The 19,988-nt window shown below is 35.6% G+C and overlaps 1 protein-coding gene across 13 annotated transcripts in view; it reads right to left on the reverse strand.

Annotated features, from left to right (window-relative positions):
- CNOT2 (CCR4-NOT transcription complex subunit 2) overlaps positions 1-19,988 on the reverse strand; it is a 129,884-nt gene that overhangs the window by 21,627 nt on the left and 88,269 nt on the right. For 11 of the 13 annotated variants that reach the window (XM_006095471.2, XM_023759457.1, XM_023759456.1 and 8 more), the window contains 3 exons: positions 12,205-12,271; positions 1,874-2,021; positions 966-1,148 (listed from right to left, as the gene is read on the reverse strand). In XM_006095471.2, coding sequence (XP_006095533.1) covers positions 966-1,148; positions 1,874-2,021; positions 12,205-12,271 — 398 coding nt within the window. The remainder of the gene's footprint in view (positions 1-965; positions 1,149-1,873; positions 2,022-12,204; positions 12,272-19,988) is intronic. The other 2 variants (XM_023759459.1, XM_014461501.2) reach the window with 2 other exon arrangements.

A 19,988-nucleotide genomic window follows, 5' to 3' on the forward strand; every position in this document is an offset into this window, starting at 1 on the left:
TGTAAAAAAATATGGAAAGGCAAAAATTTAAATATACATTCAATGAACAATACTATAAGAATGGGGAAAGATGTGATAAAGCTCAAGAAGTATTACATGATTAGGAAGCTATCAAGGAGATGAGAATTTTGATAACTCTTTACAAATAATAACTTAAAATTAAAAAAGCAGTATGATTATAAAAGAAATGCTCTCAAGTCTAAGTAAAAGTAAGAATTGAAGCTTATGAGATGAAGATTAAAAAGAAAATGTCCTAATAACCTACTTTAACTCAGATTTTACAAGTACTAGATAAAAGAAAGTGAAATAACTGGGTATGATGATAACAACTAGAGCAAGGTCCTCTTTTTCCCTGGAGTTCCCCATTTAAAAAATATTGGCAAACTTAAATGTTATCTTCCCAAGAAAGCCTTACATTGTAGATAAAGGCATGAAAAGGTGTAAGAGTTCATCTTTTTGTTTTAAATCCCAGGACATGACAATTTTCAAATACTATAGATATAGTCGGAGAAAGCCTTTGTTCAGAAAGTCTCCAAAGGAAGTACGAAATTGAATTTCAGTTGAAAAGGTATTAACCAAAGCCTAAGTGAAGAAAGGCAGTAATAGTCAAATATGTCCTATTCACAAGTCTCTTAACGCACAGGTGACTGGCCTCATTTAATAGAGGAAAAACATACCAATAAAAATCTGCCTGGTGGCAACCTAAAAACAATCCTCTTCTAAGAGCAACAATAAAAAGCTATAATGTACTTTCTAAAATAAAACTGATTTTCAAAAGAATGTGTCTTGAATTTGGAGAGGTTAAAATTGTGATGTGTAACAGAAAGAGACTCTCTGGTCATAAATATATGATGAAACACTTATGAGACAGAAGCCACGACTCAAGAACAGAATGCTGAATATGAAAAGGCAAATTTGAAAATACCCAGAAAGACAATTATACACAGTATCAATAAACATCTTACCTGTTCACAGTAAAAGGCTGTCGAGAAGGCTGCTGCTTTGGCATACATATAATGCTTGGCGAGCTTCTGTTGGGGCTACCTAACCCTGAACTGCTCATGCTATTTGTCCTGCTAGGAATTCCAATGCCCTGACCAACCTGGGAGTGGTTCATCATATTCCTAGGATTCATAGGCAAAATACCCCTGAAAAAGAAGTCCATTATACTAAATAAACTCTCTATAATTACTCATTAAAATTCTCTGTAAATAATCAATTGACCTAATCCTACAACTTCAAATATACTTTCAAATTGCATTGCTAATTTTTATTAATTTATTTTGTCCAGCCATTCTACTCTTAAAAAAAAAAAAAAGCCAAAGTACATAAACCAACAAGGGCAAATTACAGTGGAACTAATATACGGTGATATCTAAGATGAGAGAACTATTACTGTGACTATAACATAAAATAATACAAATGTATCGCACATATATATATTAGAATTTCATTCCAAATGTATGTCATCCTTCTTTCTTTACACTAATATGCATAATCTATGTAATCTGTTTTATTTTATTCTCACTAGAGGCAATGGATGTGTGGTGTGGGAGCAATAATCAGAATTATCTAAGGAGTGATTTTAAATTGCATATCCTCCTTTGAGGAAGAGAGCTAGCTTTTGGAAAAGCCCCCCTGGTGGTAATTAAACCTTAATACCCACCAGCTGACAACCAGTATGCTAGCTGAAGGATAAAAACATCTTAAACTAAACTTATCAATTTGCAATGAAATAAAATTAGCAAAGGGATCAACTTTCTTTTCTTCAGTGAAAGGCACTGAATCATTTAGTTATCTTATGAAAAACTGAAAAGCTTGCTTACTCTACAAAGATACATTTTGAGAAATATGCTGGTCCACCAATAAATACCTGCTTGGAGATGGAGGCGTGTGAAGTGACATTGTTGGTACCCCTGTTGTTGGCGTGACGTGGCTCGGTAACTGAGTGCCTTGTGATAAGCTGCGATTTAACTGAGGGGTATTGTTGCTCATCCCCCTCATTGGAAGGCCTAGTGCACCTATTAAAAAAATTCAGAAGAAGGAAATTCATTGCCATCAGGAATGAAATTGTTATCCATCTTCTGGAGTTGGTAATTGAAAACATTTAAAAATTATCTAACATGTAATATAATATGCAAATTTTAAATGAATATATTCAATTCACTCCAAATGGACTCTGATTTTAACAAAAATAATGTCCTGGTCTGAAATTTAGTAGTATTATAAATGGATATTGCTTTCATATTTCTATTTTACAATAAGCTATGTCTGTCAATGACAAATTAGATGATTGATGTTCAATAAAAACAATTTATACAAATATGGTTTTTGAAAAATTTTCAATCGTGTTTTAAATAATTGAAGTACACAGACATTTAACCTCGCTTTGCTGAAGTAACTTTTTTTATATGATCCTTTTAAAATGCATTTCAGAAAGTCTTTTTACCACTATTTATACATACATACTTCTCAATATTATAGTCTTTACAAACCCAACATAAAATGTAAGCAACTGATTAAACTCAACCTGACATAGCTACAAGAAACAAAACTTTTAAATATATATATAAATTTTTTTTAAATTTCAAAGTAGCCCAGCCAGCATGGCTCAGTGGTTGAGCGTCGACCTATGAACTAGGAGGTCATGGTTCAATTCCTGGGTAGGGCACATGCCTGGGTTGCAGCTCAATCCCCAGTGTGGGGTGTGCAGGAGGTGGCTGATCAATGATTCTCTCTCATCACTGATGTTTTTTTTTTCCTCTCTCTCCCTCTCCCTTCCTCTCTGAAATCAATAAAAATATATTTTAAAAATAAATAAATTTCAAAGTATGATCACCTTCTATTTATCTAGTAGCACTCCTGGGGCCAGATGTAGGAATAAATAAGTTCCAATAGATGTATTTTTGAAGACTACTGAGGGTTTAATATTCAGATGTAAAACATTAAAAAATAAATGTTTAGAATAAGCTTTTTAGAAAAATGTATGACATAATTCCTACCTTTTATTAATATAAAATACAAATTATTATTTTCTTAATGACTCAGAATAATTATTATGGATACCTAATGTGCTAGATGTTTATTTTCCCCCCTTTTATCTCTCAAAGTAAGGCTGTTCAGCTCTAACTTGTCATCATATCTGCCTATGAATGAATGGCCCATTGCCTCCATCTTCCTGACCCACACTTTTTTATACTTTCTGTTTCTGTCTACGTGGAATGGAACGTCAACCAAACTTATTCTAACTGGAGGTTAAATAAAAGTGATAGAAGGGAGTGAGTGCTAATGAATAAGTAGATGACAATTGCTAGAGATTTAAAGTGACGCCCCCTCCCCTTTTTGGTCTAATTTTGAGTCAAAAACTGCAACAACCTGCATATTTTGAAACTATGACCTCAAAAAAAAAAAAACAACGAAAAACAGAAAATATATTCTGAATGTTTCCTTCAAATATCTTTATAAAATTTACCTTTAGGCATAACTATGTACCACCTTCTAATCAAGGGGGATACCAGTGGATTATTAAAATTTCCCTTAAATCCACCAGCCTCAGCACTCAGCCTAAAGTTTGCTTCTCAACTGAATGAAGCCAATGTATACAACTTAAATATAATGACTATAATCTTTGTGTACTCTTTTCACTCATGTTCCATGAAGACCCAAGCTTGGTTCTGTATTTCTTTAAGTCACATGAAGAGAACTGGCCTAGATTACATGTTGATTTAGTTACTATATGTCTGATCACTATAAATTTTGTGATGAGTATACCACTACCTGCAGCCACTTTCTCTGAATCTGGGACAAAATAAGGAAGAACAAAATATTAAAAATCAACCTATATAAGTATATAAGATAACTTCAGAAGAAATCAGTCTTTTCCTTCTTTCAAGCACATAGTTTTCTCCTAGGCCCACTAGATGCTTCCCAAAACGAACCACCAAGTGATAATTTTCACATAACTCACTAAACATTTACTGTTCCAGCTGCTGGGGATATAGCAGTGAACAAAATAGAGAAAAAAGGCTCCTATCCTCAGGGAGCTTACATCCTTCTCCCCAAATATGTTGTCCAAAAGTCAGCTATAGCTGCAAATTTCCCAAAGGAATGTTTTTCTCAGTGACTAACCAACAAGAAATATACAATTTTAGAGCCAGAAGGAACCTTAAAGATTAATTAGTCCAAAGTTCACGTTTTACAGATGAGGAAGCTGAGCTTCAGATAAGTTAACTGACTTCTCCAAGATGACCCAAAGAACCAAGACAAGAGTTTAGAGCCCTTTAGGAACCCAATAAACCACTAAATTAGCACCCTTATGAGTGCCTAATAAATTTGTTTTTTTTCTCTTGCTTTCTTTTCCCATTTTTGAATGTTTATGTTTCTTCAAACTTTTTCTAAACCTTCATCTCTTGTTCTCTTCCCTCCATTTTCTTTCTCCCTCTTTTCTCTATATCTGTCAAGTTTTCTTTCCTCTAGTTTTCCTTTTCACTCTCTTTACAGCTTCTTCACTATAAACATACATTTTCCACAAAAATCTAGTACCCTCAGGCTTTTTTTCTAATAATTAATAAGCCCTACAAAACCCATCCAGATTTGCTTACTTCAATCTGTCATATACAATTCTATGCTGTATTATGAAAATTTATAACTTTAGAAATATGAGATTATCTGAACATTAGCAAAAAAACTTAAGAGAAGGAAATAAGAATGGGTAAGGTTATGTAGTCAATTAGGAATTGGCAAACGAGTTAATTTATAGTGCTTAGAGTGGAGGAAGACTCTAAAATAAAGAAACTCAAAGACTAGCATTTACTTTTATTTTTTCTTCAACATGCTTAATTTAACAAAAAACAGCTAATAAATTCAAAAGGTCTAAGATGTAATTTGAATGAGGTAGGTATAAAATAATCAAAAGAGCAGAAAGGAGGGCATCAATTTCACACTGGATCATCAAACCTTGAATACTTAAGAACTGAGTTATTTTTAAAACATCAAATTCCTTTAAGACATAAAGGATATCACTGAATAGGAATATACAAAGATTTACTTTTAGGAAACAAAATACACTAAGTCATTAAATCTGAGTTACTAAAGTCAAACTATTACAACTGAGTAGGGTCAGAGGAGGAAAAATTCACTCTTTTTCTAGCATAATTAGAAAAAAATGATGGAAATTCATCTCCAAAATATTATACCACGAAGAATACGTGTAAGTTGGAAGAAAAAAGAGGGGGGTTGGGGGGGAGAACTAGCTCATAAACTTTTTTTGGCATAAAATAACTACATAAATATGTATGCCTGAGCTTGTATACTGGAGGGCAGTAGAATTAAAATTTATCACACACCTAAGAACCATGTGTCAAACATTATGCTACTTCATCTCTTTTCCTCCTTATAACAATCCTACAGAGAAAGTATTTACTCCCTTTTTTTACAGAACAGGGATAAAACATGAACAACAACGAAAAACTGTTAAAAAGCAATAAGAAAAGTTCTAAAACTTTTCTAAACCAAATTTTTCTTTCATTTTGACAGATTGATAAATAAAGTAATATAATGTTAGGAGGAATATATGAACATATTCTAAATACAAAGCTACATATTTGGCAGGCTGCTAAACAATCAAAGAATGAATTGAATTCTTTATTAATCATTCTTCAGAAATCCAAAAGCCTATGATCTAAGAAATGTTTCCATGAATTATTTCCACTGCACAAACGGAATTAAGAGCACATCCCTTAAATACTTATGGCAAGATATGTCATTCTTTATTCAAGGTTTGGCTAAAGATAAAAATATAAGTTATAAGGAAAAAAATCAATTACAGCAACCAAATCCTTGAATATTCGTATTTTAAGTCTCCTGAAATCTGTATTAAGGAAAGGGGAGAAATTCATAATTCATCCAAGAGACCTTCTTAAAGTATTCTCCTTTCCATTCCCAAAGCAAGTAGCCTCCCCTAGGAACTCACCTGTCCTACCCACACTGACAAAGGACAACCATCTTCTTACCCCCAAACTGTCCTGCATTTAGCCAATTAATCTTCCCTCTAACATTATTTCATTACTCATTTTCCTTTATTAAAATAAAAAGATCTTAGAGACAGAAAAATCTCCAGAGATCATCATTCAACTAAGTTATAGATGAGATCATCCAACAAAGTTATATATGAAGAACTAATATCAAGCATTAAGTGACTTGCCTAAGATCACAAATAATGAATAAAAATAATGACCCAATTTCTTAACTCCTATTTCAATTCCATCATGCACCGGGCTCTAGTTAAAAAATAAAAACTGCTATAATTGAGGTGTTTACATGCAGTATATGTATGGTATGCTTGGATGTGTGTGGGAAGGACCACCAACTCAGACTAACTTGGTGAAAGTAGAATAGATACAATGATCAGAAAATGTTTCTTGGAGCAGACAGTACATGAATTAATTAATGAAAGAGACCTAGCCAGGTATTTGGTGGTGTTGATGAGGAGTCAGGGATAAAAATGTTTATAACAGTTCAGTCTGAGAGAACAGCAAGATGTATGAAATGAGGACACAAGTGATATGCCTGGAGGAGGAGGCTTGCTTCTGCATCTTAGAATGTGTGAGACAAGAAGCATAGTTAGAGCTAACTGACTTCAGCATCCTCAAATATAAGAAGTTGCTGCTTTGTTAGCACTAGCTGAGAGTCCCAGACAACATTTGGCTGGATCTTTACAGCAGCCAGCACCCTACCTGTGGAACAAATGTGTGAAACTCCCATCTATACTTTGTACTCCTCCTCAAGCTAAGTTTCCATTATGAATTAGTGGCACATATTCACAAAGTAATACAGGTCTCAAACCTTAGAAACCATACTTGATCCCACTCTTTCACATCCCACCATCAAACAATCATATTAGCTCTACCACCAAAATATCTGACCACTTCTGAACACCTCCACCACTCATTCAAGTCATTCTATTTTTCTTGCCTGAACTACTATAGTTATTACTTGTTCCACCTCCACCCAGTTCATTTTATACATAGCAAAATGATCTTTTAAAACTGAAACTGGCCCTGGCCAGGTGGCTCAGTTCGTTGGAGGGTTGCCCCATACACCAGAAAGTTTTAGGTTAGATTCCCAATCAGGGCACATGCCTGGGTTTCGGGTTCGATCCTCAATTGGGGCACATTCGCAAGTAAACCAATTTATGTTTCTCTCTCTTCCTCTCTGCCCCCCCCCCCCAAGTAAAAAAAAATCAATAACATATCCTTGGGTAAGGATTAAACTTCAAAAAAAAATTAAAAAACTGAAGCTGTAAAATCTTTTTAAAAAATATATTTTTATTGATTTCAAAGAGGAAGGGAGAGGGAGAGAAAGATAGAAACATCAATGATGAGAATCACTGATCGGCTGCCTCCTGCATGCCCCCTACTGGGGATGGAGCCCGCAACCCGGGCATGTACCCTTGACTGGAATTGAACTTAGGACCCTTTAGTCCATAGACTGACACTATCCACTGAGCCAAACCAGCTAGGGCTGAAGCTGTAAAATCTTAAACGTAAAGATAAAATAAGGTAGTCCAATGAAGTAATTGTTTTCACCAAAAAAATAGTTGGTTTTTATTTTGGGGGGGGACGGGACTGTATGCAATAGTTGTGTTCTTGAGCTTGAAAAGTAGCAAAGATACTGAATTGTGAAAATTGTACTTCTTAGCTGAAACCAATGTAACAGCCTAATAGGTTTACCTTGCCTTAATAAAATAGAACACTCCCAAATATATCCCATTTTGTGGATGTTGTTTACACTACTCAAACAACCTTACACGTAGTCTCACAGATAGCCAATGTCAAAATGGCCTCAACTGTAAACCCTTTCCTGATCTTTCTCCAAGATATGTGATTACTCCCGACTTTGAAATATCCATTAAATTCTGTACTTCTTCCACTTGGTAGTAAAATAACATGTACATATCCTATTGTATTATATGTGGGACCGTATCTTGCTCATCATTCAATAAACATTTACTGAGTGCCTACCATGTAGAGTACTGAGGAAACAAAGGCAATGAAGACATGCAATAAATAAATAAATAAATGCATGTATGTACCACAGCAGTATGTACACTACATGGAGATATCATAAAAGAGAATGATCTCTTCTACCACACATTGTAGTACGTAGGATGATGACATATATATGGTAGGCATTCAGTGAGTATCTTGTTAAACTCATTTCCTATCTCCTTTTTGAAACCGTCCTTTCCACTGCAGCTTTCTGTGCTTTTCTCTCCAAACGGTCTGTCCATGCCATACCTTTTAACCTATGTATTAGCACTGGAGGCTGTTATTTAATATTTTATATATAAATGTCAATGTCCCCATCTGTAATGTGCTTCGTGAGAGTAAGAACTCCCAGAGGATTCAGTTTTAATTCAAGTACCTGTTAAATGGTCCTCCAATTTCTTGAAGCTACCAAAATGTGTCACTTGCCATACTAACTGTCAATAGCATCATCTGAACCACCCTACTTGTGTTCTGGTTCTCTATAAAATAAGTAGCCTTCACATAGGTGTTCTTAAAACAGGAGGCCCAAGAGATGTTGTTGAAAGCATGAGACTAAGCCACTGCTCTCAAGCTAGGAGTTCAGATTCCAGAAAGACAAGTTTATTTCCTTTCCCAGCAACAGGTCTGGGTCCTCTGAAAATTCAGATACAAATGTGTATAATGGATTCATCCAGAGAGCTAGTTTACCCAGGTGCCTTTAAGATAACAGGCATACAGAAAGCACGCAGTAAATAGTAGTTTCTTAGTAAGTAAGGAAAAGTCACTCCAGCTATACTGCCACTTAATTTCAATGCACTGAATATCTAGGAGAAATTAATTCCTGGTTCTCTGTTCATTCCAATGTAGTAGATAGCTTCAGGAAGACCAGGCATATTGAAACCTGTAAAGTATACCTAAAATCTTACCAAAGAAGTAGAGAACATCATGCAATCTTGAATACAAGATTCTGTTTACTGGCTTCCATAGTTAGTTATCATTTGGTGCATAGTATTCATGAACTCCTGGATGAAAAGTTACTTGGATACAATAATTTTCTGGGTACCGTTATGTACTATGCAACCACTTCCACCCAAACCTGACAAAATGTAAGTTTAAGCAGTTCTGTATCCATTCCAAGAAGAATTTCTTCCTTTGTTTAATCTCAGTGAGTCTCAGTTTTCGAGAGAGCACTCTTCCTTCTCCTCCTATCACCTCTCTCTAATCATTAAGAATACACAAAAAAGACAGCAGAACTCCATTTTAATGGCACAAATTCCTACTGAATTTCGACAATCTGAATATAAAGTTATTGGTGGTACTCAATACAAACTGGGAGGCAAAAGAACTTTTAGTTATAGCAAGACAAATGCAAATCACAATTAATTGTCATAAGACAAGCATCAGTAATATACTCCCACCTACATTTTCCTTCTACTTCCTCGTCCTTTATTAAGGTCAGCCCTTCAAGTTTCATCATTCTAACTTGGTTATACTATTAAACCTAGCCCTCAAACCCCACAGAGTAGCAACTGTTTTCCTCTCCAGCAGGGTAAGTGTTCAGACTACTTACCAGCTAAATGATTTGACTTGGTCCTGCTAACTGACAGAGACTGGGATTCCAGGCTCTGTCTTCTTTTACGATTTGTAGCTTCTAAATTTATATGCTAGAAAGAAATAATTGTACCCTGACTTGAAATACTTTAGTATCAATTGATCTAAGGTTCAATTTTTCTGTAGACTAATTAATGCCCACAATGTCAGTTAAAGAGTGAGCCATGCATTAAAAATGCTGTTTCACCAATAGTAAAGGAATATAGCCATTTAATATAATAACCTCCAGTGGGAAATACATGTCATATGTGACTTGTTTTTAAACTAATAAGTACCTTAAAATACATTTTCTAATAAAACAACTTTGCTCATTTATTAATTTTTGTATATCCTTAACAATCAGCACAATGATTTACACAAATTAAAAAGTCAATAAATGTCCATCATAGCAATAAAATAACTATAATTAAAACCTAATCCATTCCACAGTTTAGCTCAATTACAATTTCACATTTGCAGGTTTTAAAAAATTAGATCAGAGTTTTAAAATCCATATAACTGATTATGTTGTAAAATAATTGCCATTCTTCATAAAATAACCTTAGTTTCTCAAATGTAATTTTTCTCTAATCCAAAACTGTGGACTTTAAAAAGAAAACAAAGTAAGTTTTTCACAGTTACTCTACAGATATAAAGGGTAGCTTTAAAATAACTAGGCATTTATTTCCATGGTAAGGGTTACCAGAAAGGTGAAAGCAGTATGTTTAATACTAAAACACAGGTTAAAAGAAAGAAATTACTAGCTAATAATATTCCCCAACAGCTATGATGAACACTGGAGGGTAAATAAGCAACACCTTTTCTATTATAAAAAGCTCTTTAAATAGGTTCTCAATTTAGAGAAAACTGCTAACATCTATAAGTACCTAGTAATATTATTTACTAATTATTTATTAACAAAATTTTGTTTCATAGCAAAAGAGAAAGGCCACAAAAGAAGGAGAAAAAAGGAGATGTAAACTATATTTCTAACACAAACACTTCCCCCTACTAACCTTCAAAAGAAGTTTGAAGGATCAAGTGGTATGATAACTATTCTGATACCTAAAAAAACTTTGCCTTTTATTATATTGGAAAAGAGTTTAAAATCAAATAACTGATTTTTATTTGAAGCTAGTTAAGATACTTAGCCATCAGACTGTCTTCTCTATTATTATTCTGTAATCTATGCTGCAAACTTCTATTCCTTTTAAGTCTCCTCCCTCTCATAAACAGATCAGCAGTCTCTGACATTAACAGAGATGATAAAATATTATTAATATGTAACAGTTTGGAAAATTAATTTTTAAAAATAGGAAGATTTTATAATTTAAAATTATAAATATTTTTGTGATAATAGCTAACATTTATTGAGCGCTTACTATGCGCCAGGCACTGTGCTAAGCGCTATAAAAGTATTAAAATCTATAATAAAAGCGTAATATGCAAATCAACCGAACCGAACAGCAGAATGACCATCGGACGACCTTCCAGATGACCATGCTATGACACGCACTGGCGCCAGGCCAGCCAAAGCGGGTGAGATGCAATTGGTCAGGGGCCCCACCATCACCCCACGATCACCCCAAAGAGGGAGGCCCAGGCCACCGGCTGGCAGGGCAATCAATTGGCGGGGAGGGGAGGGAGAGGCCTCTCTCTGCTGGGCGATTGATCACGGAGTCCCACAATCAATCGTCCCAAAGAGGGAGGCCCAGGCCTCTGGCCAACGACACTGTGGCGGGTGTGCGGGGCTGGCCAGCGATCGCCTCACAGAGGGAGCCCCAGGCCAGCTAAGCAATCACACCCCACACCTGTAGCCCGCAAAGGGAGGCGGGGGAGGGGAGCAGTGCCACACAGATGGCAAGCAGTGGCAGCGATGGGGATGGGGCCAGCTGCCGGCAGCCAGGGGCAGGAAAGCCCCGATAGGCCCTGATTGCCGGCCAGGCCTAGGGACCCTACCGAGGGATCCTGGATTGTGGGAGGGTGCAGGTTGGGCTGAGGGACACCCCCCCACCCGTGCACAAATTTCGTGCACCGGGCCTCTAGTACTTAATAAGAAATAAAACCTTGCATATGGAAAATGCATTAAACTGTGAGTCAAAAATATTGATTCTATACCTAGACTGAGCTAAAGTGAAAGAAGAAATATTTGCTAAACAAAGAGAACATTTGACAAACTGCTAAGTAAATGGGCTCACATTATTAAAAAGGCCAAAAACCACAAACAACCTAGTCAACTGACCAAACAAAAAACCCTTTAACTTCCTCTAATTGAAAAAAGAATGGATGTCTAGTTTTAATTTGTTTAGCAAATTCTTCTTCAAAATTACTGCAAAAGAATATATAGATACAAAAGATGCAGAAATGAATTTTAACCTAACCTATATCCAAATAACAACAAATTTTGAATTAGAAAGGTCTGATATAATGAGATTTTATTATATAAGTGAAATAAGAAAAACTAAAAATTAAGTATCTTTCCTTTTAAACCCTAGAACAAACCCACAAGGGCAGCACTGGCTGTTGTTTACTTGGTAGTTGTTGTTTTTTTCTTTAAAGTATTTCAGAATAAATACAAAATTCTTACTTTGTTGCCCGTATAAACTTGCCCCAAACTGAGACAGCTGACTTGATGTTGATGGTGATGCCAGCATCTAGAAACAAATTAATTATATTAGAATATAAAGAAAGTACACAGAACAATGCATTTACACGTTGCCAATCTGTACAATACATCATAATATGCGAGAGTCAAACCCACATTTCTCCTTCTTCAGAAAAACATAAAACAAACATTAAATAATAAATTCACAATTGGATAAAATTAAACTGTGCAAATAAAATGAAATTTTTTATTACCACGAAAGTTTTTTCAAATTATTCTAAATGAAACTATAACAAAATCATTATTTCACTTTAAAAGAAAACTAGGTTAACAAAAATTTGACAGTATCTCAAAAAGTCAGCCTCTAAATTCATAAGTGAATTCCTTAATTCTTAGATAATATATTAAGCTAAATTCTAAATTCAGTTTATTTAAATTAAAAATAAAATTACCTAAATAGAAAAGTTTTTTATTTTGTAAGCATAGTTCATGACTTGTATGCACAAATAAATGATGTGTATCAAATTGGTAAAAAATAAATAAAAACCTAACAAATATACTAGTACATGCAACCATATAATAGACGGAGATAACACAATACCAAAGGACAAGTAAAAATATTTCCAAAAAATACTCATATATAGACATGGTATATAAATGTATAATGTCTATTAGTGAGTGATGTGAATTTCATGGCATTACTATATAATGCCTTTCCGTTCATTGAATCATCCTTCCCCCCCGCTAGAATATTAATTCTCAAGGAACATGTTATATTGAATTTTGTTTCCTCACAGAGTACTACTATAAACGGCAATGTTATGCATAGATACTTAAACTGAACAAATAAAAATGAGCACAGGTAAGTGCATGTCTGTGTATTCCGTCTTATATTAAGCAACCATCAAAATAGCTTAATTAAATAATACATGGGCCATATCATCAAATGGATTATAAGCTATTGAAGGAAGAAAATGAATTATTCAACTAGCTGTATTTTAAGGCACAGTGTGGCAAATGCTCTAAACGAAGTATAAAGTATTACCAGAGAAAAATAATTCTGAACACTGGTTAGGTAACAGAAATGCTTTGTAGAATGGTAACAACTCATGTGAATATAGATGAGTGGTCTTCCACAGTGAGAACGGGATAAACGTTAGTGACATGATTATAATACAAAATAAGAAACATTAGTGACTGGATAATAGGGTAATTAAGGAAAGGAGATAGGGTCAACCCCAATGCACACTGAGGCACAGGAAGATGAGAAATAAAAGACTATGTTGGGGCCAAATGTAAAGAGTCTTCTTAAATGGCATACAAAAAGTGGCTACCAACTACGGTAATAAAGAGAAAAACTAGTATTAACCAAGGAAGTAAAACAATCAAACTGTGTTTGGGAAGATAATTCAAACAGCAAAAATGGGTGGAAATAGAAAATACTAAACTAGAACAGCCGAAGTGGGACTACAAAGAAGAGGCATTCTGGTTGTAGAAGCACAGTATTTGATGCTCTATTGAAATGGTTGAGGTATAGGGGAAAGGAGGTGGTTAAAGAATCACCAGTCAGGGAACTATCAGAGGTCACTCTGGTTTCCAGTGAAGAATTGGGCTGACACTGGCCCTAGCCGGTTTGTCTCAGTGAATAGAGCAGTGGCCCATTGACTGAAGGGTCCCAGGTTTGCTCCCCAGCCTTGGTTGGGGTGCGTGCAGGAGGCAACCAATCAATATGTCTCTCTCACATAGATGTTTCTCTCTCTTTCTCTGTACCTCCCCCTCCCTTACACTCTCTGTAAAAATCAATGGAAAAAATATTCTCAGGTGAAGATTAACAAAAAAAGAACTGGGTTGACACTGACCATATTAGGAAAACCAGGAGAAATAGTTACAAAATAGAGCTTTAAAAGAACACATTTCATACTATTTTTATATCAAAATCCTAAGGCATTTTAATTATTCTAAAATTTAATAGTTTGTATACAACTGTAGTTTCAAATTAATTATACACATCAGACTCTTCTGTAGAGCTGAGTTACATACTACTATAAAATAGCAGTATTTTAGTACAGTAACAAATTTTCTTTAAAAAAAACATAGAACATTCTAAATATATCTTCTCAAATCCAGAGAGTATGCAATCTGAACAAACTGAAAAATTATGCATTTTATGTCTGATCAAGTCCTTTTGTTAGGTACAGTTGTCATGACTGTTAGCACATAACTAGAAATATTTTAAGTACATGAAAGGCTAAGAACAAAATCAAAGAAAATGTATAATATATTAGGAAGATTTAGTTGGTGATAGAAGGTAAAAGGTTTACATGAAATGCTTAAGAGTCATGATTTTCTGATATCATTATAAGCTATAAAAGAAAATAGAAGAGTGAGCTGCTTCCAAAGGCTTTAAATATAAGCTGTTGGCCAACGTGAATGCATGACTTAGAATAATCTGTCAGTGTAAACATTTTAAAATGAACCATTTAAAATTTTACTTTTCCTAGAAATTTATTTTTAGTGAGTACATAACTCCTAAGAACAAACACTTTAGTCTACATTCTCACAAAGATTAAACATCTACAAGTGAGTTATAGGTGTGCCAAGATATCAGCCTGCTCAGCATTAGGAAGCTAAGTGGGGAGGTACTGCATGAAGGTAGAGATGACATAACTTACTGGGCCAAGAACTTGAGACAAAGATTAGTAGAATGATCCATTTAGCAGAGTGACATATTAAATATTATCATTTTCTCTATGTGTGAGTACATGAAGAAGGTTAGAAAACTCTGCTTTACAGGAATATGAAAATATTTTGTTACATTTTCTTTCTTTTTTAAAAAAAGTATTTTTATTGATTTCATAGAGGCAAGGAGAGGGAGAGATATAGAAACATCAACGATGAGAGAGAATCATTAATCGGTGCCTCCTGCTCACCCCCTACTAGGGACTGAGCCCGCAACCTAGGCATGTGCCCCTGACTGGAACCGAACCCAGAACCCTTCAGTCCACAGGCCGACACTCTATCCACTGAGCCAAATGAGCTAGGGCTAGTTTGTTACATTTTCAAAACATCCACATAAAGTAAACATTAATCAGCTATACAAATGTTAAACTGACTGCCTCAAAATGTGTCAAAAATGCAAATAATTTCTCATAAAATCAACCCCTAATGCTATGGTATTTTTAAACTCTGAAAGAATGATTCATGAAATACACATCAGTGCTAAAAATAGATTTAAAACAATGAAAGAATATGAATGGCATAGAAATCTATATATATAAAAGCCTAATATGCAAAGTGCCCCCTAGGGAGTTTGACTGACTGGGAGTTCGACTACTCGCTATGACATGCACTGACCACCAGGGGCAGCGTGGAACAAAGGAAGGCCCCAGCTGACAGCTGGCAGCCACTAGGGACCCTACCCGTGCACAAATTTTATGCACTCTAGTACAGTGATGGCGAACCTTTTGAGCTTGGCGTGTCAGCATTTTGAAAAACCCTAACTTAACTCTGGTGCTGTGTCACATATAGAAATTTTTTGATATTTGCAACCATAGTAAAACAAAGATTTATATTTTTGATATTTATTTTATATATTTAAATGCCATTTAACAAAGAAAAATCAACCAAAAAAATGAGTTCACATGTCACCTCTGACACGCGTGTCATAGGTTCGCCATCACTGCTCTAATATTATTTATAAGGTAAAAAAAAAAATGCATACCAAATGTACTCTGGCACAGCAATAACTAAAATGAACAAAACCCAGAAAATTTATATATTTTAAATTGCTGAAAGTTAACATACAGATAAATTTCTTAGAAAGATATAAAACTTTAGATCAAGAGACACATTACAGTAGGGAATGCAGCATAAGTAGAAAGAGCCCAGCTTTGGAGTCAGAAAACAAATCTGGATTTGAATCCTGGTTCTGCAACTTACCTATGGGAGAGCTGAGTTTCTGTTCCCTTCCTGTAGGATGGAAATAACACTACCTACCTCATAAAGATGAAGTGAAGATTAAAGGAGATAAGGCATATAATAAGTGCTCAATAAATGGTAGGAGCAGCTGCTAATAATTTAGTCTTCCTCCTAAGGCAGGCCTGTCATTAACAGCAGCCAGGAGTTCCCGGCCTTTGGGGATTTTTTTTAATAGCACCCCAAATTTATATTAATTTCTGGCTAAGAAGCTATAGAAAGAAGTCTGTCATCACAAATTCCTGTTAAAATAAGGAGAATTTGTGTTCTTAGAGAAATGATAGAAAAAGACCAAATGTCACAGAATGAGTAGAATGCTGAAACCAACAAGTAGGTTACTGTGTTCCCAGTCTAAAACCATCAAATAATTATACTCTTCCCCATTTCTCAGTCTATAATATACTGCAGTCAAACAATAAGAAAAACCAAGAAGCAACTAGAACTACTTATGCGATTCAAGTTATTTCCTTGACCAACAAAAAGCTCCTTTATCCTTTAATATAGAGAATGTCAAAGAAATCAACAGATTAGAAACTATTTTAAAAATTATTTCCAGTTACTAGATAAAACTGAAATTCATGACAAAAAAGAAGTCTGAAATTTTGGTTTAAAAAATGTATGTTTGAAAACTTAATAATAGGCCAATTTGGCTCCTGCCAGCAATCCATAACAGCAAAGAAGTATTAATTATTCTATACCACATGTACTTTTCAATAGTGACTACCTCTCACAATTATTCTCTCCAATAAATGTACTTTCAATTACAAACCCTCTTTTAAGAAACATTAAAATCAGTTTGGTCAAGAAATTATTGTCTACATTAAGAAATGACTTCAAAATACAACAAAAGTTTTGTTAAATAAAACTTTCCCAAACACAAAAGCAATTAAAAAATGAAGTTTTAAATTTTTTTAAAAAAATTCATTGTACAAGAAATATACTTAAAGGTATGGTGATAATATAATACTGAGATTATTATTCAAGGATAAAAACAATAAAGAAATATGACTTTCCCTCTATTATATCTACAAATAGAAAAAGAAACAAAGGAAAAGAAAGTTCTAACTATAGATAGAATCTGAAGAACATTTTAAAATTAAGAACAGTATGGTTAAAAAAGATTAAAACACTGAACTCAGAATGAAATCTAACAAACAAGCACACCAAAACCAATTAAAATGTCCATACTACCCAAAGCAATCTATAAATTCAATGCACTCCCCATTAAAATACCAACGGCATATTTCACAGATCTAGAACGAACTCTCCAAAAATTCATCTGGAATAAAAAAAGACCCCGAATAGCTGCAGCGATCCTGAGAAAAAACAAAGTAGGCGGGATCTCAATACCAGATATCAAGATGTATTACAAAGCCACTGTTCTCAAAACTGCCTGGTACTGGCACAAGAACAGACATATAGATCAATGGAATAGAATAGAGAACCCAGAAATCGACCCGAACCACTATGCTCAATTAATATTTGACAAAGGAGGCAAGAACATACAATAGAGTCAAGACAGTCTCTTCAATAAATGGTGTTGGGAAAATTGGACAGATACATGCAAAAAATGAAACCAGACCACCAACTTACACCATACACAAAAATAAACTCAAAATGGATAAAGGACTTAAATGTAAGACGGGAAACCATAAAAATACTAGAGGAATCCAAAAGCAACAGAATCTCAGAAATATGCCGAAGCAATTTCTTCACCGATACAGCTCCTAGCAGTGATGGTGAACCTTTTGAGCTCGGCATGTCAGCATTTTGAAAAACCCTAACTTAACTCTGGTGCCGTGTCACATATAGAAATTTTTTGATATTTGCAACCATAGTAAAACAAAGATTTATATTTTTGATATTTATTTTATATATTTAAATGCCATTTAAAGAAGGAAAATCAACCAAAAAAATAAGTTCGAGTGTCAGAGGTGTCATAGGTTAGCCATCACTGGACTCTAGGGCATTGGAAACTAAAGAGGAAATAAACAAATGGGACTAAATCAAAATAAAATGCTTCTGCACAGCAAAAGAAACCATCAAAAAAACAACAAGAAAGCCCAATGCATGGGAGAACTTATTTGCCAATGTTATTACCAATAAGGGTTTAACCGCCAACATTTATAGGGAACTCATACAACTTAACAAAAGGAAGATAAACAATCCAATTAAAAAATGGGCAAAGGACCTAAATAGACACTTTTCAAAAGAGGACATTCAGAAAGCCAAGAGACATATGAAAACATGCTCAAAGTCACAAGATGCAAATCAAAACAACAATGAGGTACCATCTCACACCTGTCAGAATGGCTATCATCAACAAATCCACAAACGACAAGTGCTGGAGAGGATGTGGAGAAAAAGGAACCCTCCTGCACTGCTGGTGGGAATGCAGACTGGTGCAGCCACTATGGAAGACAGTATGGAGTTGCCTCAAAAAGTTAAAAATGGAACTCCCATTTGACCCAGTGATCCCACTTCTAGGAATATATCCCAAGAAACCAGAAACACCAATCAGAAAGGATAATATGCATCCCTATGTTCATAGCAGCACAATTTACCATAGCTAAGATTTGGAAACAGCCTAAGTGCCCATCAACAGATGAATGGATTAGAAAACTGTGGTACATCTACACAATGGAATACTACGCTGCTGTAAAAAAGAAGGAACTCTTACCATTTGCAACGGCATGGATGGAACTGGAGAGCATTATGCTAAGTGAAATAAGCCAGTCAATGAAAGAAAAATACCACATGATCTCACTCATTTATGGATAATAAAGACCATTATAAACTGATGAACAAAAATAGATACAGAGGCAGAGCAGCATCAAACAGACTATCAAACTACAGCAGGAAGGGCGGGGGTGGGGGGGGTAAGAGATCAACCAAAGGACTTGTATGCATGCATATAAGCATAACCAATGTACACAAGACACTGGAGGTTAGGGGAGGCCGGGGGAAGGTCAAGGGGGAAAATAAAAAAGAGACATATGTACTACTCTGTACTATTTTAAGTAATAAAACAAAATTAAAATAAATAAATGAATAAAAAGACTATCTTTCCTAATAGACAAACATGCAAATTGACCGTACCTTCGCTATACCTTAAGCCACACCCACCAACCAATCAGAGCGACTATATGCAAATTAACCCAACCAAGATGGCGGCTGGCAGCCACGGAGCTGGAGGGAGCAGTAGGCTTGGTTGCCCCAATGATGGAGGAAGCCAAGCTTCCCGGCTGGCTCGAGCTCCACTCAAAGCAACAAAGTTTCAATTATAGAAGGTAAATAAACCCCAGATAACTGCTTTCACCAAGCTGTGGCCACGGAGCTGGAGTGAGCAGGAGTGGGTTGCCCCTGGCGATGGAGGAAGCCAAGCTTCCCGGCCGGCTGCTGCCTCCTCTCAAGGCAACAAAGTTTCAATTATAAAAGGTAAATAAACCCCAGATACCTGTTTCCAGTCGCCGTGGCCACAGAGCTGGAGTGAATTAAAAAAAAAAACGAACACACACAAAAAAAGGAAAGGGTGGGAGCTTCGGTCGCCGGGGGGCTTGGTCAGTCTGAAAACAGCCATCAGCCCCTCACCCAGGCTGGCCAGGCACCCCAGTGGGGACCCCTACCCTAAAGGGGGTGTGGGCAGCCTGCAAACAGCCATCAGCCCCTCACCCAGGCTGGCCAAACCCCCATGGGTAAGGGTCCCCACTGGGGGCTTGACCAGCCTGCAAACAGCATCAGCCCCTCACCCAGGCTGGCAGGCACCCAGCGAACCTCACCCTGATCCAAGA

Source organism: Myotis lucifugus, unplaced genomic scaffold, assembly GCF_000147115.1.
Source record: "Myotis lucifugus unplaced genomic scaffold, Myoluc2.0 scaffold_156, whole genome shotgun sequence".
NCBI lineage: Eukaryota > Metazoa > Chordata > Mammalia > Chiroptera > Vespertilionidae > Myotis > Myotis lucifugus.